The following is a 26407-nucleotide window of genomic DNA, read 5'->3' as shown; positions in this document are numbered from 1 at the left end:
ACTTGGTAGCTAAGCACGCTGTACTCGACAGCATCTGGACCTGGCGAGGCATTCTGGCGGATGCCACGCAGCGCACACTGTAGTTAAGCGAAGATTAATTAAGCGTCAAGGGATGAATGTCTTTTACTGAGCCCATGCTTTGAAGCTATTTTCAAGGCTTCTTCCATTCAAATGAGCAGACTGGAACGTACTGTGTCAGGCAGTCGTGTTGAATGGGAACGATGTTCGTCCGCCCATACTTCTTCCGCCCAATGCGCCAGTAAGACTTTCACAAGGACAGGGCGATTGTGGGCGATGGAAGTTTTAGAAAATGAATTATTTGCCAAGCTTTTGACACCAATGAGTATTGACCCGGAGTGTTTGATCGTTTAGAGAAAAACTTGACCCACTGTGTGTGGGTCAATGCGCATGTGCCATTCTTCACAATTAGCATTATGTTGTATACACCGTATCATCAAAAATGACAAATTCGTCCTAAGATAGACGGCTAATCACATTAGCGTGGCTAATGACGTCCGATGAATGAATGCGCTGCCATTATGTAGTCGTAGACCGAATACTTTTTCACCTACGCCTCCTCGTTTTGTTAAATAAATGTCCTTGGTTCCGTACGGCTATTAAACTGGATGACAAGATTTATAGAGCCATGCTGTTTTTAATATCGCCATGGTATATTTATCAAAGCTTGCACCTACTAAGAGCAACACCGTTGATTCCCCTTAGCGCAATAAATCCGAGTTCCTTTAAAACAAAGAGGTTTGCATGAACCGACGCGTCAAAGTATTTTAGGAAGTAGGCCGAATGTAGCCATTCTAGAATGTAAATGCGTCTTTCGTTTAAAACAAGGAGATTGTATTTCCGGGGCAGAAACGAACCACATTCTTTACGTAAATAAAAAAGTGATGAGATGGTAATGAATCATTCGTGCCTCACCTATCTATCATTTTTCGCGGAATGACTCAGTTGTCCATCATGGAGATAGAACGTCTCCTGTAAAAAGGCATTTGTGAGATAAAAGGTTTTGTTCTTGTACGAAATATGGTGCTCCGTTTTATGCTATAAAGAATATATCAGCGATTGAAGTGCATTACAAAGAATGAGAATGTTGCTTAAGACTGGTATTCACGCAAACATTTCATCGTTTCAGATGTATTTGAGCATACTTTATTAGGTAATATACAGATTAGGCATCTGTCGGATATTATCCGCTAACAACGCCAAGGCAATCTTTGAGCTGCTTGCTAGCGAAGTTTGTAAGAAATCCGGCGAGCTTCTTGTAGGCCTGGATTCTGCTGAATCCACCTGGAATCCTCTGCTGGCACACGGAGGGAGCGTAGTCGTAGTTAACGTCGTACGGAGCAATTGTATAGGCATACAATTTGTCATTGTACCTGGCATGACAGATCTGCACGAGTGCGATCACAAATAGAGGGATTTTAGTTGATGCGTTTCCTTTAAAGCGCAACTTTAATAACACACTCTGCAAGCTACACAAAGGCGACGAAGTTGTCAGGAGGCATAGACACTTTAGGGGAGACTTCCTCACCTGGAATAAGCCCAATCAGAAACGGAATCACGCACACCCACACGCACGTGCACGCATGCAAAAAAAGAGAGGGAAGGACCACTTCTCTCAGTTGCGTAGATAGATGATGTTCCTATTTTATCTGAAATACCCTTTCTTAAAAAAAAACGGGTACAAATTTGCTTGCATAACCACACAAGAGATCGATTACCTGCCAAGCTGGACGTCATTTACAAACAAAGAACATAGGAATTCATTTACAAATATCACTAGCTACAATAATTAACTGCCTAGTTATTACGTTGACGGCACGTGTTTACAATAAAAGGTGAAGGTAATCTACAAAAATATTGGGGTTCCTAGTTTTTACATGTTGAAATATTCTTGGAGAACGAAAAGTAGTGTCAAATCATTCTATCCTTCTAACTTTATGGCATTCGCACCACCTCGTACCAGTACACGGGGCTCTCTCCTAAGCCGCTGTGAGACGTAAGTGCGGTGACAATTGAAGCTGCCTTTGCACATCGCCGGATGTTATATTGATTCGCTCAGTGCGAAAATTCTGACCGATGCACAGTCATTTCAGCGATTCGGGCGAGACGGACCGCATTGTAGCGGCGTACAGCTGAGCTCCATTTTACGCCACATTACTACGTCACGTGGGTGCTGCATTAAAGGGCGTGCTTTGCAGTGCTGCTTGCCTCCATGACTAAATTGAACTAATAATTTGATACAAGTAATTACGATTCACACGGCCTCTTTGAATGTAGAGACACACACACGCGTTTTACGATGATTCGCTTCTACTTTCCAGTATGTGTAACAACATTTCCAATAAACATGTGCCGTAAACTTGGTAAATATGAAGCTAAATGACATAATTGGTTTAGGACTTGAATAGAATGCCCCTGGTTATTTTGCGAGCAAAGTACTCAAAATATTTATTGTATAGCGAAGTGGCTGGGTAACTTTCGTAGGCTTCTTTATAGAAAATTTAAAGAAATGTTAACAGATAAAACACATAGACAGTTCGTGGGAGGTACATGCATGCATAGGTGCGGGATAACAGTAAAATGAAAAGGTCTCCAATATTTTGGCTTTACAAGCCTCGAGAAGTAGAATATATTTCGCGTGCAAACGAAAATAACATGGCGTATCGGTGCTACCGAACCGAGCTTGTACCTTTTAAAATAGCTTCTTGAATTGGGACGATTTTATTATTAGAAAATTATATGAATTTACTTTGTAATTTGCTTCTTATATTTGCGCTATAGTAAGGTGGTACAAACTTTCCCTCGTTAAAGTAACCCGAGGGTCATTGATGCAGTGCACTTTCTTCGTGCTTATGCGATGTCCAAGAAGTGCGCGCGAAATCCTTTGAGCAGTGTGTGCGCGTGCATTAACTCATATTTTCTTGTCAAGTAAGCACGAATTAGGCACTAGAGAAGTTCTTTTAGGACCTCCTTACCATCACGAGTTCGAGACCTCGCGTGATGAGGTTCCAGTGAGGGGCGGGCTCATGTTGTGCGTGGTCGGAGAGTGGTGATGACGAGATTAGAGAAACTCAAGTGCAGCACGGCGATTTGCTGTGCTTCACATTATTTGCACCGCGCGTTTCTCGGAAGCTGATTTGCTATGCACGGTACGCAGATATTCCCTCGCGGAAGAGTGCTGGGCATGCAGTGCTTTTGCAATAAGGGAAGTCCACAGATAGCTTGGACAATTCAGAAAAGGGACACCTATAGCATCCTTTTGCCCCTGCCCCAGTACAGCTTAGCCAACAGGAGATAATCTCTGGTTAGCCTCCCTGTCTTTCAATTGCCTTTCTCTATCTTTCTCTCTTTCTCAACACTGGTGCCACGGAAGATCATGGTCTGCGTGAGACGAAAGGCCAAAACTGAAGATATCGACAAGTTTTTTTGTAGTTTTTCAAATTTTGCACATTATTTCAATTTTCTTTTTATTTCCCAAGATCACAACACCAACACATAGGCGTAAATTCGTGGATATCAAAGTATTCTCTCATACCTGGGTCACTGTTGCACAGTACTGTTATCGATAGTCAACTGTCAGTTTTTGGCAACTGTAGTATGCAAGCAACTCCAGCTTTTACGTATCAGAATGACTAGGTAAGAGCCAGTGACGTTGAAATTCACGACACCGGGCCTACCTGGTGCGGGATATGCAAGGTGGTGTCACCATCGTTATTTCAATGTTGCATGCTTCCTGGCTTATCAACCAGCCTTTCTACGTAGGAACAACATGTTTTCGTATTCCGGAAGCGTCGCAGATTATTTAAGCTCAACTTAGCTTTCTCAGCGTGTACCTTTGAAATGTACCGATTGATAGCTCGGATTTGAAGCAATGAACGCTAATAAAACGCCACGTATATATTTTCTCCTTTTTCTCACCTTTTTCCCCTGGGTCTCGATGTCGTCATACACGAACGTTTGCTTTTTCCCAGGTGACTTATCGTAAGTCCGCATATATAGACCCGTTTGGTTTATGTCTAAGTTGCTGAGATATTTCGTATTGGTTTGGCTGCAGATCTGTAGGAAAACGAAAAAAATATATACGGAAATCGGTCTTCGCCCCGAAATCCGGAACACTGATTGTTTCGAAATACGAAACATTGGTTGTGAGTCTCCCGACCAAGACAACGGCACAGCAAGCTTCCAGAACAACACTGCGCGTGCCCTGCTTGCGCCTCGAACACGTGATGCGCAAATGTATTTTTATTCTTCTTTCGCAACCGGCACCAAGGCGGCGTCGGTGGGCGGTACAAAGTAAACAAACTGGCTTTGTTGTAGGACGACCGTAAAGTAAAAAACCGGCGATGTCCAGAGAGATGCGCAAGTCGTGTTTGCCAGTGTGACATCAAAAGTGTGCTCAGGCATGGTGTTGGGGTTGGCGTCTGGCACCACGTGCAGAAAGGGATTTCACCCGACCTTCTCTCACCATGCCTCGTCGAAATGAGGCGTGACTGCTCCAGCTACGGTTGGCGTCCCGCACCACGTGCAGAAAAAAATTTCTCTCACCCGACCTTCACACACCTTGCCTCGTTGAAATGAAGCGTGACTTCCTAATTCGCCATAACCATTTCGAGTGTCTGCGGGTCTGGCGGAAGCCCCGCAGTGTTTACAGGACTCTTTTGTGCGTGTGTGTGCGTGTGCGTGCGTGCGTGCGTGCGTGCGTGCGTGCGTGCGTGCGTGCGTGCGTGCGTGTGTGTGTGTGTGTGTGTGTGTGTGTGTGTGTGTGTGTGTGTGTGTGTGTGTGTGTGTGTGTGTGTGTGTGTGTGTGTGTGTGTGTGTGTGTGTGTGTGTGTGTGTGTGTGTGTGTGCGCGCGCGACTTTAGAGGGAGCCTTTCCTCGAACGCCAAAGTCTACAGGAGAACTTGCACGAACCAGCAACGCGCAAAAGAGTCGGACAAGCGTCTACAATTCCAGGAGGCGGGACGGCCTCCTCCTTGCAGCAGGCTTTCTGTGCCGGTCACGTGACGTCGACGGAAGCAAGATCCCTCCCACGATTGCAGAGAGCCTATTCAAAGGGCTCCGCAATTCACTTTTGATCACTTCATTCTCTTCTCTTCAATTTTCATCAACCTTTGAACAAAACGTGCAAGTTTCACACTAGAAATCGTCTTGCCCTTGCTTGGTCGCCATGGTCTACCGGATGCTTCCAGCCCGCCGACAACGCCACGCTACCCAATAAGTAACGTTGGTCGACCTTCGATAAGCAGGCGTCGCTACTTCTCGGACGCAGTACGATACGCTACCCTGGAGTACGCAACAATGGCAGGTGTGATGAATGGGTGCGGCCGAAACGTATGTGTAAACTAAGCGTGCAGGAAGTGACGTCTAATGGCCTATTCGAGGTGTTTCGCACCACAGAAATCACGCATAGGAGACCTTTCCACTGTGTGTGACTCAGATTGCAAGCGCGCCAAAAAATGCCCCCAAACAACGCTTGCTTAGTGTTAGGGAATTAGGAGTTTAGGTAAAGGTATGTAAACTTGAAGTTGTGCTTTAGTAGTTATAGTGCGGTTATAGTCACATTGAAGGGAGGTTGGAGCTGCGCGAAAAGATGAGGACAAGCGACAGAAACACACAACACACCATAAGCTCACTTGTTTCTTTCGCTTCTTCTCGTCTTTTCTCTTTTCGCGCAGTTTAAACGTCCCTTCAAGTATGAACCAAGTAGCCCTCATGACCTTCCTACTGAACTATAGTCACATATTGGCCAACAAATGTGTGCTTGGGATATCAGAAGTAACTTATACTGTGCATGTACACTGACTGTATTGGCGTCTTAAACTTCATCAAAGTGTGGTAAGTTGAGCATATTTAGTAATATTTTGCCTCCTGTGACTGCTTGCTTCCTGTAGCAGAACAGTATTGTTTTATTTCATGTACGTTCAGTAATAATCTTTTTACTGTAACAAGAAAACATTGTCAGATTATCATGAAGATTGAATTAGCACTTTACCACAATACGGCTGCATCTTCATCACCTTCACCACCTTCATCACCTTCATCACCTTCACCAGTCGCAAAAACTTCGTTAGGAAACACGGCAGTGCTGTTATATAAGAGTCGAGCGATAATACCGTGTATTGTTCCTAGCCCCTCACTCACAACTACTCTTAACGCGTTCATGACAGACGTTGGCATGCCGTGGGCGCTGAGTTGGAAACCTTATTAGGCAGTGCTATAACAAAGCAACGTCAGCATCACCTCGGTTTCGTGGACTGCCGCAGCAGTAGAAATCTTGAGATTAGGTTTGCTTTGTTGGCACTTGTGCCAGTGAATCGTTTCTGTTACGTCGCGGACGACGGTCTCTGTTGTTATCCTGAAGCCATCGCGTTATCCGGTTACCATAAGGCTACCTCTCCAACGTTAAGAGAATTGGTAGCTCCAATTGCCACATAGCTGTTGTCGAACAATTTTTTTTAGTTAGGTCGAGAACGCTGAATCCAAGAAACCGCCGATTTTCTGAATACGGTTATTCCTTATTTCAGACCAACAGGCTCGCAATGGCGATTTCAGTTTCAATAGAAGATGCATCACCCGGGGGTATATATAAAATGTAAATATGACTGTGAATATCTAATGGGAATGTATTGATATATTTACTGTATCCGACGCCTAAATTCCAAGGTAAGCAACGTCAAAACGCTCACCACTGACTTATTTCTGCGGAACTTACCATTTTTTTGCCCATATAAATTTTCTAAGACCTCAATTTCCCCCTAACATCCCTCGCAAAAATTGGCTGTGCGTCGCACTACTTCATTTTGTGTTTACGCATTGCGTTTTGACATTTATAGGTGTAATTTTCGGATATGGCAAGTGTCGCGTCCGACAGGTTTCTGGTTACAGTGTAATGCAAAAACTAGTGAACTTCTGCAAGCTTATTACATGTCAAAAGAAATACGTTCCTAATCAAACACACCCTCACTGAGTGCATCGTGTATACGAATAATTTTCGAAAAATTCACATTTTACTCCTGTTCCAAAGAGAATTCGTGCATGTTAGAAACAATTTATTGTGTGGGGACGTAGGTCAGGTTGTCCTCTCAGCGACATTACTTGCTCAGCAATTTTTTTCTTTGTGAGATTCTGGCATCTATTCGCGTGTTTTGTTACGCGATCTAATTACAACTCTCACTGATTATCCAAGTGCTTCAGCTCGTTGTAACGCATTTGACACAGCGCCTCGTTAATCCCCATCTCACGGCCTTAGAAAACCTTATTCAGGTTAAACAACCTTCTAAATATCACGCAACATGCATCGACCAGTCCTGTGTAATGGTGCTCACCAGTTGGGGAATCCCGTATTCGTGGAAGCTCTCGCACTCCTCGAAAACACCGTAAGCGCCGATAGTTGGTTCATTGAAATCGTCCACTTTGGGCCTGTACCAGCGGCCTTTCAAGGTGACCGAAACAGCGTAGACAGGCAGAGGGTTGATTCCCTTTTGGCTGATACAAGTCAGCATACTCACCGCGTCATCCTGCCGAAAGAGCATAAACAATTAGTACTTGTTTTCCCTGCTATAGTATAGTTTCCTGGAGATAATCGACCATTAAAACTAACAACTGCTGCTTTCGTGACTTACCCGTCATCTTTTGCCAATGGCCCTCATACCAACGATAGGGAAAAGCATCGTGTTGGGGGCGTTAAAATCGCCTGCGAGTATGCATGAGTCCGGAGGCGGATGAATTTGGTTATACGCAGAAAGCGCTTTTTTTAGATGATAGTTTGGGGTATGCATATAGAACATACATTTACCAGCATATTAAAAAGGATTGCCCGAACTGACACTGCCTTAAGGCGTACCCGCAGGGGCAAATGTTGCCAAGCAACACTCTTGTCAATGACTACTCTACACCGCTACACTGCCGGATGAGACCATAGCCTCGTCGCGGTCTCTCCGAAAAATGGCATGCTTAAGAAAATTGTTTGTGTAGATTTTAAGCGTGTTTCCTGGACACACAGCAATTTCGAACTTGTCTTATGAAGTTATTAATATAACCTAGATAGCGTAGACGTCCGCTGAAGTTCCACTGAAACATATGTGTGTCCACACTGCAGAAGGATGGTGATTTTGTATAATACGTCAACGCAGATTTTACTTACCGCCCGTTTACGGGCCCTGTGATGCGGGCTTTCTCTTTTTCAGAGCTATCGAGGAATCCCCGCTGACCCTTTGATGCTTACTGCACCGTTCGGCCAGAACAAGTGTCGATGCCCTCTTTAGGGGCGCTGCAGACACCCACTCTTTCGAGCGTGCTGTTCGCCTTCAAAGTCTGGCTTCGCCAGAAGAGACCGTGCGAGTCACCAATACGGAAGTCGATGGCCCCCTCTTTTGGGACGGCGAAGCAGCGCTGGCTCCTGCCGCCAAGGGGACAGATGGCGTCACCGCCGAGTCACTGCGTGTGGACCGTACAGCGGCCGAAAGTCGTAGTGCCGCTGCCCCCAGACGCCTCACATCGTCAAACGTCTTCTTTTGCAGGTGCCTTTTCGAAATTTACATTTTTCTTTACTTTATTGCCAGTCTTCCTTTTTTCTTCTTTTCCGGGATGGGCTCGACGGCGAGTATTCGGCGTGCTCTCGATCACAGCTTAGAGCGTTGCAAGAGTTTTTACAAGATTCAGAGGTGCGTCATAAGCATTGAATTTTGCACAAGTTTGGCGGCCTCGGCAGCTCGGTGAATTGTGGCCGAAGCGACATCATTTAAAACATTGGGGGGGCACTTGGCATGTATGGCCTTACGCGAAGCTTGATGTATACGCGGATTATATGGATTACGGTCAGAATACTTCAGCCGGAAGTATCAGGTGCTAGATAGGGATTTCCTTGCTGTCACGTCTCATGTTAATTCGTATAGCGTTGTTGAGGGTCTGCTCACAAAAGCCCTCCCAGAGCTCAGCTTAAGTCAGCTCCAACAGATCATCATCTGAGACAACGCCACAGGTGGTATTCATAGTACGGTGCGGGGTTACTGTTACTTGGGCATCTCGAAATGTGACTACATTGGACAATTTGTTACACTGTTTCTGGTCGTGGTGCTCCAAGAGTAAATCACCACTTGCCATCCTCGATGCTTTACAACCTGTAGCAAAAACTTCCGTAAGAGACTTCGAAACAGGGAATGGTGAAATTATTCGCGGTGGTTTGTCTGGTTTTTCAGAGTGTTGATGGGGGAAAGACTCTTTTTGACAACCAAAAAACTGGAAGACTTAATCAGTGCGCCCGCTTTTCTAAGTGAAATCAACTTGTGGGGGGAAGGAACTAGCCATAGATTAATGTTTAGTTTTCAGCAGCAATGCCCACGCTCACCGTGGACCCGGACAAGGGGGCGCTGCAGGGCTTTTAAACACAGCTTCTACAGATGTCATCTGTACGTCACTACTATTACCGAATATCAAGTATCCTACGTTGGCTACTAACACAGGGTTGACCTTTATTGCCTAGAAGATTCGAAGTGATATAAACGAGGTGGAGACAGGAATAAGCGAAAGTGAGAGAGAAAGACAAAGGTTAGAGAGGAGGAGAGAAAAAAGGCAACTACCAATTTCTACCGGAGGGGTGAGTCCGGGAGTGCCGTCTACGTGAAGCCGAAGCCAAAGGGATGTGTTGCCTCTGCAGAGAGGTCATGAAGGTCGAAGCACTCAGCACAGGCTCGACCTCTAGGACCTCCTTTCCCCCGAACATGGCGAAGACGCACACGGTTAACCGCGGTAGGGTCCAACCCTCGTACTCTCGTGTATGCGGTGACGCAAGACGCTAAATCCCTTCTGACGCAGACGCTCCTGTGGAGAGCGTGAAGAGGTAAGGGCCCGTGCAAGGTCGCGGCACTCTTCAGCACGTCTTCCCGTGGCAGAAATGAACGTACGTTCAGATGCATCCAGCAGGTATGGTAGAATTGCGACAGGTGCCGACCTTACAGTAAGAAAAAAGCTGAAAAGCCATTGGTGCAATACGTAGCGGTGTTGTAGGCGTAGGTTACGAAGAGCAGAATGGCGTCCCGATTTGCGTGGTTGGAGGCGACCTTCACGGCAAGCATGTCACCGAGCGTGCAGTTGAGGCGTTCTTCAGGCCATTTGTTTGAGGATGGTTCGCCATAGTTCTGCGATAATACACGTGGCACTCTTTAAGAATGGCTTCCACTACTTCAGAGAGAACTACAAGCTAACGCTCACTGAGCAGTCCCTGAGGTGGTCCGTGAGGCAGGATGAATCGAAGAAGCAGAAAGGAGGCAACATCGTGCGCAGCAGCTACAGGGAGGGGGGCAGCCTCGGCGTATCGCGTGAGGCGGTCGAATTGCACAATGGCCCAGCCATTTCTAACCGATGTCAGAGGAAGAGGCACACACAATTTGATGCTGATGCGCTCAAACGGCCGTGTAGGGCAAAGTAATGTTTCAGAACGGCTGGCGAGAGGCGTGGTGAAGATTTCGGGTGCTGATAATCTGGGTAGGAGCAAACGACCTGCTGAACACAGCTGTGCAGATATATATATATATATACATATATATATATAAAGAGAGAGAGAGATGGGGGTCTCGGCTTTGGAGCCCTATATCTGCCTTCATTTATTGTGACCCGTTGCCTTCACCCAAAAAGAGGGAAAATGCCAACAGCTCACTAGGTGCGGCCAGCACGGCGAGCGCGGCGAGAGCGAGCCAGCATTCAGGCACGAAAAAGCTAAGTTATTTTGGAGTCGGCAGTCTTCTAGGCTAGTGCTCGTCTCTGCCGGTGCAGTACTTCTGGCCTCAAGGAGCTTGTCTTGTCTCTTTGTAGCCCGTAATAACTTATAATATATATATATATATATATATATATATATATATATATACAATATGATAAGTGTTCCTGGTAGTTTTATCGATATTCATAGCATATCTGCATTGCATAACACCAGTTTGTTTTCTGGTTTTTAGGCTGCAAAGTTGTGGCTGCAAGAATCATTGAATGAATGCGCACTGGCTTAAACGTAGGAAATAGTGAACTTCCCACTCACAATAGTGTGCCCGTAGACCAGCTTACTCTTGACGCTTGATGGAACTTTGTAGATAGTTGGCGGCAGTATTAGGCATACGAAATCAAATACTTCAGCTTCGACTTCTGGCTCTGTAAAAGATATATGCCCCAGGAACACCAAAGCATTTGGTGTGTAGATTTTCCTGGAAAAAAAAATGACCAAGCGTTTTCAAATTGTTAGCGATGTTCTGTACAAATAGAATGCTCTTGATAACAACTGCGACAAAATTATGATTTCAAATAATGTGTACCGAATTTTAATAATTGTATATTCATTAGGCTACGTTTCTAAGCCCTGTATTGAACGGCGGTCGTTGAAAGCCCGCGTCACCCAGTAAGCTCCCGCATGAGCTACGCCCTCGAACACATTCCATTGCATTTATTTTCATCTTAAAGGCACAGAGGCATTGCATAAGGGAGGGGTTCAATCCTTGCGACAATGTCTGCAGAAGTGAATAGAACAGCAAAAGAAACCAGAACGTACAAAAACAAGCTGGAAACAATTGCGAACAATAAGGAAGGATCGAGTTAGAGTGAGGGTGAGAAGAATCAGTAATTAAGCAAAGTGGTTATTTAACATTTCGCGGAGCGATTTAGGGTCGGTGCATGAAACGATGTTTTCTAGGGGGCTATTCCAAAGAGTTATTGGGTGAGCGAGAATGAAGTGCTCATGGCTGATAATCGGTTAATAATGCCCGCTGTTCGAAGACTGTGGCTTAAGCGGGAAGAAGTACGTGAGGGTGGAATTAACAGGGAATGCCTTGCAGTGCGGTATATATGTGAGGTGTAGGCAATATTTCCTTTACTGCTGTGTGCGTACATCAAATAAAACGTGGCCTACCTCCTCCGTCCACTTAGTTTTGAGACGCGGTACCCCCGTATTCCTTATGTGCATCTTGAAGGTCATCCTTTGCTTGATCTATATGACACCTGGCATGAACGTGCCAAAGACACTCATTTGGTTTCCTTCGGCGTGTTATCAACAGGCATAATATATATCATCATTGACTTCAAGTTTACATGCATTTCTGAATACTGGGGCAAACGTCGACACACGGTGCATCTTACCGTCGAAGAGGGACCCGTTCTTGCCACTTAGATAGCTCACTGGCGTCTACTGACTTGCTCCTCAGGCCCGACGCTTTTGTCCGGGCTGCCTAGGCAGTTTTGATCACACATGTATCATTTGCTATTCTCCTTTCCGCAATCATAACACATGTGTCGCAGCCCCACCATAGCGTAATCCCGTTTTCTATTGGCTAATTTTATCGCGTTATCTGGGCTACAGCCACCGTAACCTCCATCTATTGCGTGGAAGCGGTGCTCTCTCCCAATACTTTTAAGAGTAGCTTCCGTAGCACGCTGTAAAGACATCGTTGGTCCTGAGCGTGCGTTCCCAGGCAGAGAGGGCTCATTTAACCGACATATTCAATTGCTTTGCGCATGGATGTCGTCGTCAGCGTCTCTGATATTACTGCCCGATCACAGGTGGAGCAGCAGCACGCGCCAGGCGAGAGGAACGGCTCTTATCAATGCGCGTTCTGCAACAACAATACGGCGTACCACCGTTACGCGGCATTTCACATTCGTCAGCGCTATATTTCACTCACTCGGGAAGTTTCTCTGGTGATGATGACGGCAATGTATCCCACTTGTACATGCAATATGCTTTGGACCAGACGTTAGCCCCAAGGATATCCCTACAATTATTATGTGCACGTTTTCTTAGGTTCAAGTAATAAAGCTGGCTGATAGAGCGAACAATTGATTCGTTGATACTGATCCCAAAACGCAACAGTTTTTCCTTATCTGCATAAGCTGGTACGTGCTGAAATAAATCTGGCGAACCATTGCGCGGCAAATGCTGTTTTTTTTTTTGGAAATGAAGAAATTGTCCAGCATTTTCTGAGCAGTACCTTTACCCATACAGGCGCCAAAATGTCTTGCGTACAAGAATTTCAAGATAAAGCACAGGTTGTGTTTATTATAAAATTCTGCTGTCATGTGGATCGTGTTAAATCGACCATACGCGTCGATGCATGAATAGAAAATTGGAAGAACATTCTTCCCGATTTCAAAAACGTAGCTCATGCACATGTCTTATCGGATTGGTAAGTGTTTGGTTGTATGCCTGTATTTCATTCTAAGAGCGTACTACGGAGGAACTAAGATGAAAAAGTTATCCTCCTATCACAGCGATACTGGATAAAAGAAAGCGGCCACACAAGCGCAAAAGAGTTCTCTAGGGCTACAAAGCACCGAAAAAAAAGGTTTCTAGGTGAGAGTACTTGGTGATTCTCGAAATGTTCTCTCAGGCGTGTCTATTTTTATTTATTCTTCTGGGGGGGGGGGGGGGGGGGAATGCAGGCGGCTGTTGGCGCTTTAGGTTTCCTAGTGTGGAAATGCTTGACGTTTACAGTTTATGTGTGCTTAAATAATAAGATTTCGATCGATCGTTCGCACTTGTGCTATGTCGTCTTTCCTTAGTCGCTATTATGTTTCGTTCGCACTGTATGTAATGATGGAATTGCACCAACTCAGCCTACCAGGTAGGGTTATTTTGGCACAACAACGCACACGAAAACTACAAGGCACCCGTGTATCCTGCAATGAGACAGAATGACAGAAAGGTGGACTAAAACACATTGGTGGGCTAGTTGTTTAGAATTCATAACATAATGCGTAAGCGGGACTAAACAAGGACGTAGAAAGGAACAGACACACAGAGACAGCGGTGTCTCCGGTCTGTCTGCTTCTACCTACGGCCTCGTTCAATCGTACTTACACATTCTATGAAGAAATGTAGACAGCGCTAGAGGCAAGGATACGGCCTCAAGTTGCGCATCCCCCTCTGCTTGGCAGCGCATGCTCAGAAGCAACTATGTCATTCCTGCGTGCCACGGCACGGGGACCAAGTGTATTGAAAACACACGGTTCCCGAGCCACGGACTGCAGTGACAGTGTTGTGCACCTACAAAGAAGGATTCCACGCTGTTAAGTTGCGCAGCGTTTAAGTATTCAGACGGAACGTTCGACTCTTGGACCCGCGATATGAGATAGTAGAGAGAGAGATAGAAAACGTCTTTATTGAAAAGCCCCTGCTGGGTCCGAAAGGGGAATGGAGAGGCTGAGAGGCTAGCCCCCGTAAAGCTCCAGTTTCCGTCTGACGCAGGCCAGGCCTTGAACCGTAGTGGCGTCCTCCGCCAGCCGGACAGCCCAAAGCTGGTCTTCTGAGCATTCGCTGAGCAGTATAGCCTTCCAATGATGAGCCCAATGCTCAGGGGTTCTTATTTTAGCACTGTTGTTTATTTTGTATCTGATATTGTTTGGAGCTGATGGGCATGCCCATATAATTTGATGGAGGCAAGCAGTGTGTTCAATGAGGTTGGCTGGTTCATCTATAGACTAAAAACAAGAACAGCGCAACACAGGACGAGCGAGTAAAGAGCACAGGAGAGAGCGCTGACTAGCATTCTGCTACTCAGCGCTCTGTCCAGTGCTCCTTACTTGCTCCTACTGTGGTGCGCTGTTCCTGTTTTTATTCTAAATGTGTGATGGAGGTCTGCGCGTGGTGTATTGCATGTCTTACAGTGTGATGAGTATGCTTCTGGGGGTATTGGTGCATGAATAGTGGCATAGGGAATGTTGTAGCCGTAGATAGTTTTCGCTTGTCTCTAAAATTAGTTTTCACACCAGCGCAATCCGTCAGCACAGCAGCACGATGCGATGCCCGTTCATGGAATGCCCAGTGAGCCGGAGTGGCGAGATAGCAGTTAGAGACAGAGACAGTTCAAGAGACAGTGTATCCACGGAAAGCGTCTGCGGTAACCAAAAACGCTCATTGGAACAAAATTGAACATCGGGTGACTGTCCCTGAACCGTCACTTTTCAACCAAGGGTAATACGTGCGAAACTTTTCTAGCGATCGCTCGTTTTGCGAGCAAACTGGCAGTGCGATTTGCGAAAGGTCAATGTGAATGATTGACAAAATTTGTCGCTATTTTATAGCGTTAGAATTGTTAGGGTACTTCACGCATTTTCCTTGGCTATATGACTATTTATCATTGTAGGTTTGTAGTGACACCTATTTGCATCTAACCGTTTTCCCGCCTACCTTGGTCACTGATAAGTCTGTGGTCCAATATGTTGGGCTTCGGACAATTTGGGCTTCTGTCCTGAGGTAACACGGTTCTAAACCAAGTGTCGGACTAAGTTAGGTCGTTCAGTATGCGACAGTGTGTACACACGTGCCACTGTTCAAGAAACCTATTGGCGCCGACATGGGTCACAGTAAGGTGCCGGACTTGGTAGGTGCCGCTCTTGAAAGAAACTCTTTGACGCCGACTTGCGTGTGCTTGTGCCAGTGGATCTGTACAGGTGTCTAATGAAAACCTTTTATGCCAGCGCGGGTCAGCGAGTATGTGCCATAAGGGGTGTGCCGCTCTTCAATGAACGTCTTCGATGCCAACTTGGGTAAATTACGCATGTGGTACTACGAATGTGGCGCACAACATTGACGAAACGATCCCTTAAGTTTCATTGACCATGAGCGGAATCGAACCCACATCACAAAGGTTCCGCAAGCACAGTAACCCGACGCCTTGAAAGCTTCACCAGACATGCGGTAGACATGTGCCGCTTTTGAAATAAAGCTTTCACGCAAACAGATTAGCGAGCGCATAATGAGTGCACTTGGTATGTGGCGCTCGTCAATGAATTTCCTGATAGCTTCATAGAGTATCTCCCACTGCTTGCGCGCTAAGCGAGTAAACAGTTCTCAGCGTTCTCAGGCACCGGCACACCACTTTCCTATCTCGGAGGCCAGACGCAGACTTCTCAGCACTGTCACTAGGTGGCTCAGCATGTCAAGAAGACACGTGAGGGAACAGCCTGGTTGTCGCATGACGCATTTATCAAAGCTCGCATGCACCGGCACGCCATGCTCTTCGAAAGCCGTGCACAGGATTCGTAGCAGCGGCGCTAGGTGGCGCAGAGTCATAAGGAAGCGCGAACGAGGAGTCCCGCTGCAGTGTGCGCCTCATGCTTCTTTCGTTTCGACGGTGGCAATACGCTCTACAGCTATGTTACTCCAAAGCAGATGCGTTACCGTCGGCCGTCATCATGAGATAGGTCTTGCCCCAATTATTTTCGTTTTCGTTGCCGTCTGCACTACGACACTTAAATACATAACGCCTATGTTGCCAAAGTGACAGCTGCCACATCCCTATATAAGTTGCGCAAAACGCTTGTTTTTCTCTATACAACATTCTCAGCGGCCAAATATGAATAAATGTTACTTACTTCATGTGTTGAGCAGCCTCATCGCAGGCAACTTGCTTGTCCCCATAGTAGCCAAGGAAGGTGAACGACGCTACTCTCTTTGTAGGAGATGGCTTTGATATTTCAGCTGCTCTCTGTGAAAAGGAGGCAGACGGTCCCTACGTAAACATCACTGCAATCGCGAACCGTTTCAAACGGCGTTGCTCGAAGTTCAGCAGAACCTGCTTTTAGAGACTACCTTCTTTTGGTACGTGAACACCTTCAGGAGTTTGCGATAAAAAATTGTGTAACATAGCTACGGCTGATAGCTTATAAATAGCATTCATTCTATGCGTGCAGACATGAAGACCATTAGACTGGTGGAATCAATGCAGGCGACCAGAAAATTAATGGAACCGTCCACTCCTAAACTGTCACGTCAATTTACTATTTAGGTTTGACTTCAAGGAAAATCTTAATTTTTTGTGAATAATAATTCGCTATACTTCGCAATTTCTGTAAGACCTAACGGGTTCCGTCTTTTTGCTGCGTATGGTTGTCGCTTTTGATAGGTTTTACACCCCTAGTTGAGACGCGTGCCAGAAGATGTGCTGTAGTAGACGGCACTGTAGTAGGAGGCGCCGAAAGGTTTTCGACGAGCTGGAGTTGATAACTGGGATCCTAATCTTTGCACTTAAGTGAACATTTGCATTCTAACACAATGTTTATGCGGTACAGAAGAAATTGAGTATGCCCTAGTTGGGTGTTTACGGCATGTCATAGTGTCATGGTTGAATATTTTAGCACCGTTAGAAACATATCTGAATAGCGCTTTTATCAGTTTTGGCGAAGAGCTCTTTCTCCAGAAACGTGGAATCTGCGTCAGGTCGTGCATTCCGTCGCTTTTCTGCAACATTTGTTTTTTAACTGCAATTGACACAGCGCTTGATGGCGTCAAATTAGATGGGGCCGTGTGTTTTGAAACATTTTGAAGGTTTTTAGGTATATGGATGACTATTTAATTGATTTTAACGGGCGAGGTAATCTAACTACTTGTGACAGCATTCTAACCGTTTTTGTTCAACTCGGTAAAGGTTGAAGGCCGCCCTGGCTACCCGCCTCAATTGCTGCACAATGGCTGACGCTTTGCTCCTTATGCTTCTGGGTTTACGGGCAGTCCTACGGGCAAACCTAAAGTGATCAGCAGCAGAGCTGGTGTATGGTAGTTCTGTGCGTCTCCTCGGAGTCTTATTTAGATCAACGCAGCTACCAGCCCAGAGACAAGCATTCCTACAACGCCTCCTGGACATGTTCCTATGGGTGGGCAGCGCAACCCGGACGAAGGACGAGAGGCAGAACACAACACGAGCGCTGGACTGTGTAAAAACCTCCGACCTACTCCGCCCAGGTCCTTCCCGCCAGATTAAAACCTTCGTGAACCTTGACGTGGTCACTTGGCCACATGTTTTTGGGCGCTGCAACACTGTCTGACAACCGTTAACCCCGGCCTACGACGAACCATTCCGTGTCCTCCACCGCACCCCGAAAACCGCCACCCTACTACAGAACGACGTGGAAGACAGAGTCAGTTTAGACCGCCTTAAGGCGGCTTACGTGGAGACCACAATGGAAAGCCTCGCATCGTCGCCTTACTTCGTCCTAGAGTGTCATAGCTGGCCCTCAGTTCGGCTTCGACTTCCAGTTTAGGCGGGAGGCCCTGTAGCGTTCTCCTCTGAACGGCGCCTAGAAACCAAAGAGCGCGTGACTCCATGAGAGGAAAATAAATACAGCGCCTGGCCGTGGCACGGGAAACGACGGCTCGCACTTATTTTCCGGCATCGATTCGGGTTAGCTGTATTTCTCCTTCGCTCCTGAGGCATACGCCTACAAGGTGTTTTTTTTTTTCACTCGCCAACTTTCACTTGAGAATTCCCTGCGTTTTTGAGGCCTAACCATTTCCTTTGCTAATGACCATTTGTGCTTGCAGTATTTCCCTCGGGAGCAGAAGGGTTTGATGCCATATTACTTCTCCCATTCAAAGACTGTAAAGGCTATGCTCTGATATAATATGCTCTCCGGAAGTCGTGTTTGCACAGGATGCAGCTTACATTTGAGAATCATATTTCCCGTCTTAAGACGGCAGGTATCCATAACTCGATTTCAACGCCAGTGGTGGAAACCTTCCTGCCGAAGGTAGAAGGTACTAGAAGCAAGCAAGGATGAGGACGACCACCATGACCGTAGGACCTGACGTGTCACCTTATGTTCACAGGGTAAAAAACAACCTGAGGAAGGTGGCAGGCAAGTATGGCGTCCCCCGCGTCTTTTCAGCGCATTTTAAGCTGGAGCGGTTTTGCCCTCGCACCTCCTGTGAACCTAAAGGAAGGCAAGGTTGTGGCAGCAAGCATGCCTAACCGTATGCCAAATGCTATGTTGTAGTTGTGTATAAAACCCCCCAGACGTGTGGCAGGTCGCACATAGGGCGTACGGGGCGGTGCCTGCGTGGTCTAGCGAGGGAACTTGAACAAATGTTGAAGAAGAATAGACGCACTTGCCTGTGCAGTTCTAAGACTGCCCCTGCAAACCCCATTTCCAGGGGATAAGGATTCTGTGGAGAAGCCAGAACTCGACTGCACGCGATCTGATGGAGGCATATCATATAAGAATAGAAGGCTATAATTGTGTTAGCGATACCAATATAAGGCTGTTTCAATCAAAGTTAGCTTTCTTGGATAAGTGGCTGCCCCACTACACATATTCGTGCAATCATTGAGGCATTCTGCGAATGTTATATTTGTCTGTATAATACTAGGTGTTGCCCAAGAATAAATCAGTTGAATGTTATCGACCGCGTCGTTGTTTTCTGTTTTTTTTTTGTCTTTGTCTTTTATGAGCGGTCCTTATGACATGTAGTTTAGGCAGTAGCTGCGACAAAGCATCGAGCGTGCGAAGTTGTGCACCGTGGAAAAATGGTATATCGAACGAACCACTGAGGCGCAAACATTTAATTGTCGTTGAGACGACAATACTGCAAGCATTTAATCGGTTGGTTCATTACAATTTCGTGCAAACGCCGTTCATACCACAGCTGTCTTTATGAGTGCAGACGTTATGTAGGCGTTTGTTCTTTCCTTCTTTTCGCTACAAAGTGTATTAATGATTGCCAATATGCAAGGAAAGCGCCCACACACCACAACTAGTATTGATTTTGTGACAACCTTAAACAATCATACTGAATATTTCCTTAGACTGACGAAGGTTGTCTAAATTTAGACAAATGATATGACAATTTGAAGTTATACCAATATTCTCCATTTGCACGAATGTGCGATAATATTTTATTACACTGACGAAGATTGTCTAAACTTTGACGAATTATATTACAATCTTGAAGTCATGTCAATATTGTTCAAATGCACGAATGTGAGATCATATGCTTTATGTTGTGGAGCCGATTGCCCAGTTGTATATGTAGGAAGATTGCTCACGTGAACAGCGTATCAACTGCTCTGAATAATTAGGCTGAACGGAATGGCGTTCCGAAAAAAGTAAGGAGCGGTTGAGTGAATATTCTGCATTTATAAGGACTTCAGTAGCTTAAGATGCCGAAATATGGTGTCACGGGATCTTACGGGAAGGTAGATTGAGCCCAGGAGAAGTGCTAATACAATTAGGTGATATTCCGCTTTGCGGCTGAAAAGAAATAGCTACAAGACATCAACATCCAAAAAAAGAAAATCAGCGTATTGCGAGCTATAGCAAAGAGCAAACTTGAACAATGTAACTATTAATTTGAGCTTATCGTGATAAGCGAAATCATACAAAGGAGACGTTATTACATTATTTACACTGTTGAGATTCTTTCGGTGGAGATTTTGAGCTTTATGCGTAGGGGCCTCTAACGTACGCCTCGTACGCCAACTACATCATCACTTATCGTAAAATAACTAGCACGAAAAGGTTGCAAGAGCTAATACCACTTCCACGGCTGCTCATTTTATAAAATATTGCTATCCGAAAATTTCGCTATGATTGGAAGATACACATACACAATCTCAATGTGTCGTAAACTTCAAACACATTTAACAAGAACCACGATGGCTCGCCCTGTAATTATGTTGGCGGTCCGCATTCATAGCGGACAGATAAATCTCATAAGAGGTCTGCCTTTTGTATTAATGGTGCTTACTGCACATATATTTTAACAATGTCAAAATAATAAAGTATTCATGAACTGATCTTATAAAAGACCTCATGATGTCGATGAGCTTATTCATCTGCAGGTGCCCTTTCCTTTGACACTGTTTTCTTTCCAAAAGAAAGTATGAAAATTTTCTTAAGTGTCAGTCAATTATCCCATAACTTTGTAGAATGCATGATTTTGCTGTAAGGCATCTTATTTAACATACGTAATAAATACGCTCCCCGAGGACGAACGGTAAATAGCAGTAAGAGCGCGGAAGAAACATAAGCTACGTACCTTTAAGCTTAAAAGGGCATTCTCTAAAAAGCCTCGTATACCGAGAATTATTGGGTGCATGTTCATGACACCCCAGTGGTAGATGTTGTGGTTCCACAGTTTTTCCTTTGCCCACGCTATTGCAGTCTGATTATTTATGTGGGTCAGAAATTGTTTTATATCACTGAAAGGAAAAAAAATGCAACCATCTACATATTCTTCCAGGTGAGCTGAAAATAAAGGTTTGAGATATGAAGAAGTTTTAGTTTACTTTAGATATTGTAGTTGTAGCCCCTCCTTAAGTGTCGTTTTTTTCACACAAAATATATATAGAATAAAGGTTCGCAACACAGTTCTATGCGATAGAGCATGGCAGCTCGCACTGCTGAAGCATTCAGTGGGAGGGAATGAAACTGCAATTCTCGTCTTACGTGGCAGTTCTGAACAAATGCACACTACAATTTCCTGCACGCACACTGTACAATTCACTATACGCAAGACTAAATGCTCATAACTCAGTTAAAAGGTTGATGCTGCAGTTCTTCCCGCGTTTTTGGCAACATAAACCTCGAAATGGGCATATCAACACGTCGGAATACAACTTGCCGATAACAATAACTACATGCTACCAGAGCACGTTTCAACAGGAGAAGGCACTCTGCAATGAAAGAACCTCATGCAAATAAATCTATGGCGTGTGTTTGAAGTAATTCGAATCTTTCATGCAGTGATTATATAAATACAGTACAACACAATGTGAAGTGCACAAATGCGTACATTTTCCTCTTGTGTAGCGTCCCACTGCCGGAAAAGTTTATGCTTATGTGCGGCATTTGTAACAGCTTCGATTTCATTCAATGTTTATGCTAATGTACTACACTGTTCACGAGCTGTGACGAAACGGAATCAGCCGTTCCGCAAGGGGTGCAATGTGAGACGTCGACGCAGTGATGTCACGAGGACAAAGACAATGTATGATAAATGTTGAGGCAATAATGGTTACGAGAGATGTTTCGAGTACCTAAAAGGGATGTACAAAAGACCATTTAGTTTGATAACCATTTTGTCAACGTGGCACATGCTATTACAAAGCATCGGTTCACAAGGTACGCATACTTGATGTCCCAAACCCATAAAAAAAAAAAAAACCTAAGAAAATCGAAGCGATTGTATACCACATTCTAACTCACATTTAGTACTGTGAGCTTTGGGAAAAACTTTCAATTGACATTATACGTGCAATTTTTGTTTATTGTATAAATGTTTTATTAGGAAAAACGCGGATGCGCACGCTGGCTTGTTTTATCGGTCCCTCTACGAAAAAACGAGTAAAATAGGTGGATAGAGCGTCCCTTGAGCTGAGCCAAATTCTACATCGGGCACACCGCGAGATGTTTAAATGAAGCCTTCATGAAGCACAGCAGTAAAGTCCACAGATGGAAGGATTGACTTCCTGCGTCTTATTGCAACATAGGCGGATGCCAGTCACATTTACAAGAAGCTGATGTAGTACGCAAGAATAAAGAAAAGCGAGTCTAAGAAGAAATGGAAGCCGAAATAAACAACAAGCTCGGCACTTAATGCGTCAGTTGTCTATCGGTAGGGTAATGAGATGAGAGTTTCCGTCCACTCGTGCCGATTATAATTATATAGCTTTTAAAGCCCCGCCTGTGTGGCACGCGCACTCGCTCCGAAATTTCGCGTATATGTTGATGTTTTTAACGTTAATCGAATTTTTAAACATCTTCTTTGCATATAGAAACGATCAACTCATTTAGCTAGATTATTTCACAATAGTGTAAGTTCATTACACTGGACAATGTAAATTCATATGCGACTAATTATTAAGATATCACTTGTCGATTTCTTACTCATCAACTTTAGCGCCCATATTGGTTGCGACCTAATCGTATTTTGAATTTTATTTGCAAAAACCACAATATGATTCGGAGGCACGCAGTAGTGGGGGACTCCATTAATTTCGAGAAGCTGGCGTTGCTTAAAGAGCGCCAAATGCGCAGTACGTGGGCGTTTTTGCATTTCGCGCCCACTGAAATTGCCCCCCCCCCCCCCCCCAGCCGTGAGTTTACTCCGCGCCCGAGGGTTTAGCAGCGCAACGCGAAAGCAACTATGCAGCCGCAGGAAGTTTGGAATGCACATTTGTAGACAGTTATTTTACGAGGAACGTACACTTGGAATGAATTGAAACAGCCCCACTTATGGATAGCTGGCACAAAACTTCCGAGAAAGATGCGTTCTTCGAAGTTGCTTTTTTAACAAAACACGTTTATAAGCGTGAAATGATATTAGCCCCCGTTGTCTGCGATTTTCAAGTGAGCTTGGCGCAAAAGCCAGTCTTGCTCCGGGCGCTCAAACGAGAGCACACGGGCAAGTTGCGAGAACAAAACGAGATCATACAGACAACCAGTAAAACTTAGGAACGTACGGTCTCTGGCCCCCAAACCTTTTTACACAACCAGGTTAGCTACGCTAGTCACTGCCCAAGCGAGTTGCAAAAAAATATTGCTCCCGAGCTCTTCCTGATGTTTGTTCACAGTATCACTCAAGCTGTAACTTCTAGTGCGCTGAAATTTTGTAATTTCCAATAGGGACGATCAAAAGGCAGAAACAGGGCACCGTACAGTTCATTGTCATAGTTTGGCGCCAGGGGTTCGTGAGTTCGCCGTCGTTCATTTTGCGTCGCCTCAAGAGATGGCGCCACTCTGCGTTGAACTTTCTTCAGGCGCTTCTACACGCCGAAGTGGCTTGGCGGTTATGCTGTTGCGCTGCTAAGTACGAGGTCGCGGGATCAAATCTCAGTGGCGGCGGCAACATTTAGTTGGAGACGAAATGCAAAAAACTCACTGCCCTTACACACTGTGAAGAAGGATGACTAGCGAGGATGTGTATGTGGGCCCTTTAATGGCGAGCTGCACCTCCGCCGCGGGTCGGGCCGGCATTGCATCATCTTCGGGATCGGCCCACGTATGCGAAGTCTTTTTGCTTACCACAATTACACGAAAATTTCCGAGGACGGTAGAGGTATACAGCTTCGCTGTAAAAGGCCCGTGTCCCGTGCGTGAGGGTGCGTTAAAGAACCCCTGGTGGTCAAAATTAATCCGGAGTGCCTCACCACGGCGTGCGTCATAATCAAATCGCGGTTTTGGCACGCAAAACTCCAGAATCCAATTCATTCTTCTTGCTTGGCAGTGCGCGCTGTCTCCCTGGCGTGTTTCACTGCCTGCCGTGCCACCTTCAGCCGGATTGCTTCTTCTAGCTGGGCAGCGTCCATGTGGACCAGTGCGCAGTATGGCGTGGTACGGTGTGGTGCGGTGTGGTGCGGTGTGAAGTTGAGAACGTGCACTACACCCATTTTAAGATTTGTGCTTAGTATCATCTTCAACCAGTCTGCTTTGCCGGTTGCCATTTCATGCTTACACCAACTCTAGATTACGGGAGAGCCAGTAATATTTTACTTGTTGAGACTCAAAAGTTAACACAAGCCAGATGCATACTATTGCATATTTTAGAGCGCGTATATTGATACATCGATACTGGTGTCACAACTCGAACAAATGAGTCTTTCGAAGTCGCATTGTACATTGCCTAAATTGCATGGTGGGCGGCACTAGGTTTAGTTTGAAATTTAATTAACAAAGCCTTGTCAATAAAGCAAATATTCATTCTGATGTCCCGGACAAATGATGCCACAATTTGTGCAAAATAAGTGCAGTAATGTTAAACACGGGCAAATTTTTTACGTTCTGTTAATGATAAAAAATGGACACCACGTTTACTTCTTGTTCTGATAAAAAAAAAAAAAAACATTTGTTTAAAGTTAGCGCTTGCTCGTCTCGCCTTCTGCGTCCTGTCTCGTGTTTGTTTTGCCTTACTGCCATATCACGCCTCAGGTCAGTCTACTTACACGGCAGATATCGAGACCCCAAACTGCGTCTGCTTCCCTGCGGCTGCAAGCGATTGAAAAGTCTTGAAGTTTCCCCGGGACGGTCGGCCAATTTTCTCGAAGGGATCCCTCAGTGAGTCGTAGAATATGAAGTTGCAGAGCCCGTCCGGTGGCAGCTCCATCGCGCCTTCGCTGGCCACGGTGCAGATCATGGAGCCGAGAGTCGGGGGCAGTTCTCCGGGAGCTGCGCCAAGTGGGACACGACGCACGAGAAATCCTCAGTCGCTCAGTGCATACGTGTGATCTCGTTAGCAAGCAAACAGTGACGTTCAACTCTGACACTTGTTATAGCACTTGCTGCTTGAGTAAAGTAACTCACGCTTAAAAAGAAAGTGTTGCCGCCGTGATTAAGAAGAAAGAATATAAATAAACAAATGTATATGGACTATATATTGAAGTCGTGCTTATAAACGGGGGTTACCGTTGAAGATTTATTATTCTTGGACAATGTACCGTTGAAGATTTATTATTCTTGGACAATGTCGCCATCTAAAAGCATTAGACGCTTAACATTCAGCGAAATGTCACCAAGCGATGAAGATAAGGAATAATTCGCCATTTAGTTTGTTACAGGCGCCCCTGGCCATCTATCCTACCATCTTAGAGGTTACAGTGGAATCTTGGTAAATGGAAATCGCTTAACGGAACTGTCTCTTCGATCAGACAGCCTGACCGTTAAATGCTTTTGCATTTAAGCAATGGCAAACTAAGTTCGTTAAACGAACAACACTTCTTTTTTTCCTAGTCCGCGTAAACAGACCTGACAATATCACCGAAAATGAAATGAATGGGCGATCACAGCCGCATTGAAAGAGACATGCGTGTTTGAGCATTTATTTCAGGATTCACCTGTCGAGTTGTCAGCGTTTTCATTGCTAAGGTAAGATTTTCGCTGACTTTACCTTGGCGCACCTTCTTGCGGTTTCTTTGTATTGGCACTGTCGATAAGTATATATGTATAAGACATTGGGGCAAGGGGAGGGGGGGGAGGCTTAGCATTTCCCACGGTCGCAAGGAAACGACCGCACAATGTTCACATTGGAGACGAAAATCACTGTTACCGATTGATTTCAGAGAAGTTGAAAAGAACACTTACGCATCTGTAGTTTACGTTCTGAATTACGGGTCAGTGATCATAATGTGAAAATGAAAGAAATGCGCGATTTCGCTTTTTATACATGCAGACAGCTCACAAATAAAGCTCATCCCTATGCCTTTAGAGGTAGCGGTAAATGGAAGCAACTATCTATCTATCTATCTATCTATATATATATATATATATATATCTTGTTACGTAGGAAGACGCAGACGACAAGCTATGTACAAGTATATTTACAAGAAAATACGCTGCGCTTGACCAAGAGGCAACAGCCCGCGCTAGCTTCTTATCGTCGTCGTCGTCTTCGCACTGCTCGCCTTTTCGTGATCGCACATATTGTGCCGTAGCACTACCCCCGGCTGCAAAAGCACCGTCCCGGAGCGACTAAAGATCGGACTCGGAAGCAGTGTAGTAGGCTTTGAGCTTACTGACATGGACGACATCACTTGATGCCAGAAGAGAGGACGAGGTTGAACCCTCAGGAGCAATTTCACAGGCGTCACCTGGCGCAGCACGCGGTAGGGCCCTGTGTATCGCCAAAGGAGCTTCTCTGAAAGTC

General features: G+C 45.4%; 2 protein-coding genes across 2 annotated transcripts in view; both read right to left on the bottom strand.

Annotated features, from left to right (window-relative positions):
• Window positions 1-1163: 1163 nt before the first annotated feature.
• On the bottom strand, window positions 1164-16475 carry LOC129386814 (uncharacterized). The gene is made up of 5 exons (XM_072284024.1): window positions 16369-16475; window positions 11048-11210; window positions 7344-7535; window positions 3937-4074; window positions 1164-1405 (listed from the first exon to the last, which is right to left on the bottom strand). Exons 1-5 carry the CDS (start codon window positions 16371-16373, stop codon window positions 1202-1204), a joined length of 702 nt encoding a protein of 233 aa, XP_072140125.1. The 5' UTR covers window positions 16374-16475; the 3' UTR covers window positions 1164-1201.
• A 7553-nt stretch (window positions 16476-24028) lies between these two features.
• Window positions 24029-26407, bottom strand: part of LOC140212903 (uncharacterized) — a 50955-nt gene continuing 48576 nt past the window's right edge. The window contains exon 7 of the mRNA XM_072284023.1: window positions 24029-24933. Coding sequence (XP_072140124.1) covers window positions 24707-24933 — 227 coding nt within the window. The 3' untranslated portion in view covers window positions 24029-24706. The remainder of the gene's footprint in view (window positions 24934-26407) is intronic.

Source organism: Dermacentor andersoni, chromosome 8, assembly GCF_023375885.2.
Source record: "Dermacentor andersoni chromosome 8, qqDerAnde1_hic_scaffold, whole genome shotgun sequence".
NCBI lineage: Eukaryota > Metazoa > Arthropoda > Arachnida > Ixodida > Ixodidae > Dermacentor > Dermacentor andersoni.
The sequence above is the reverse complement of the archived record's forward strand: the minus strand, read 5'-3'. Positions and strand labels throughout refer to the sequence as shown.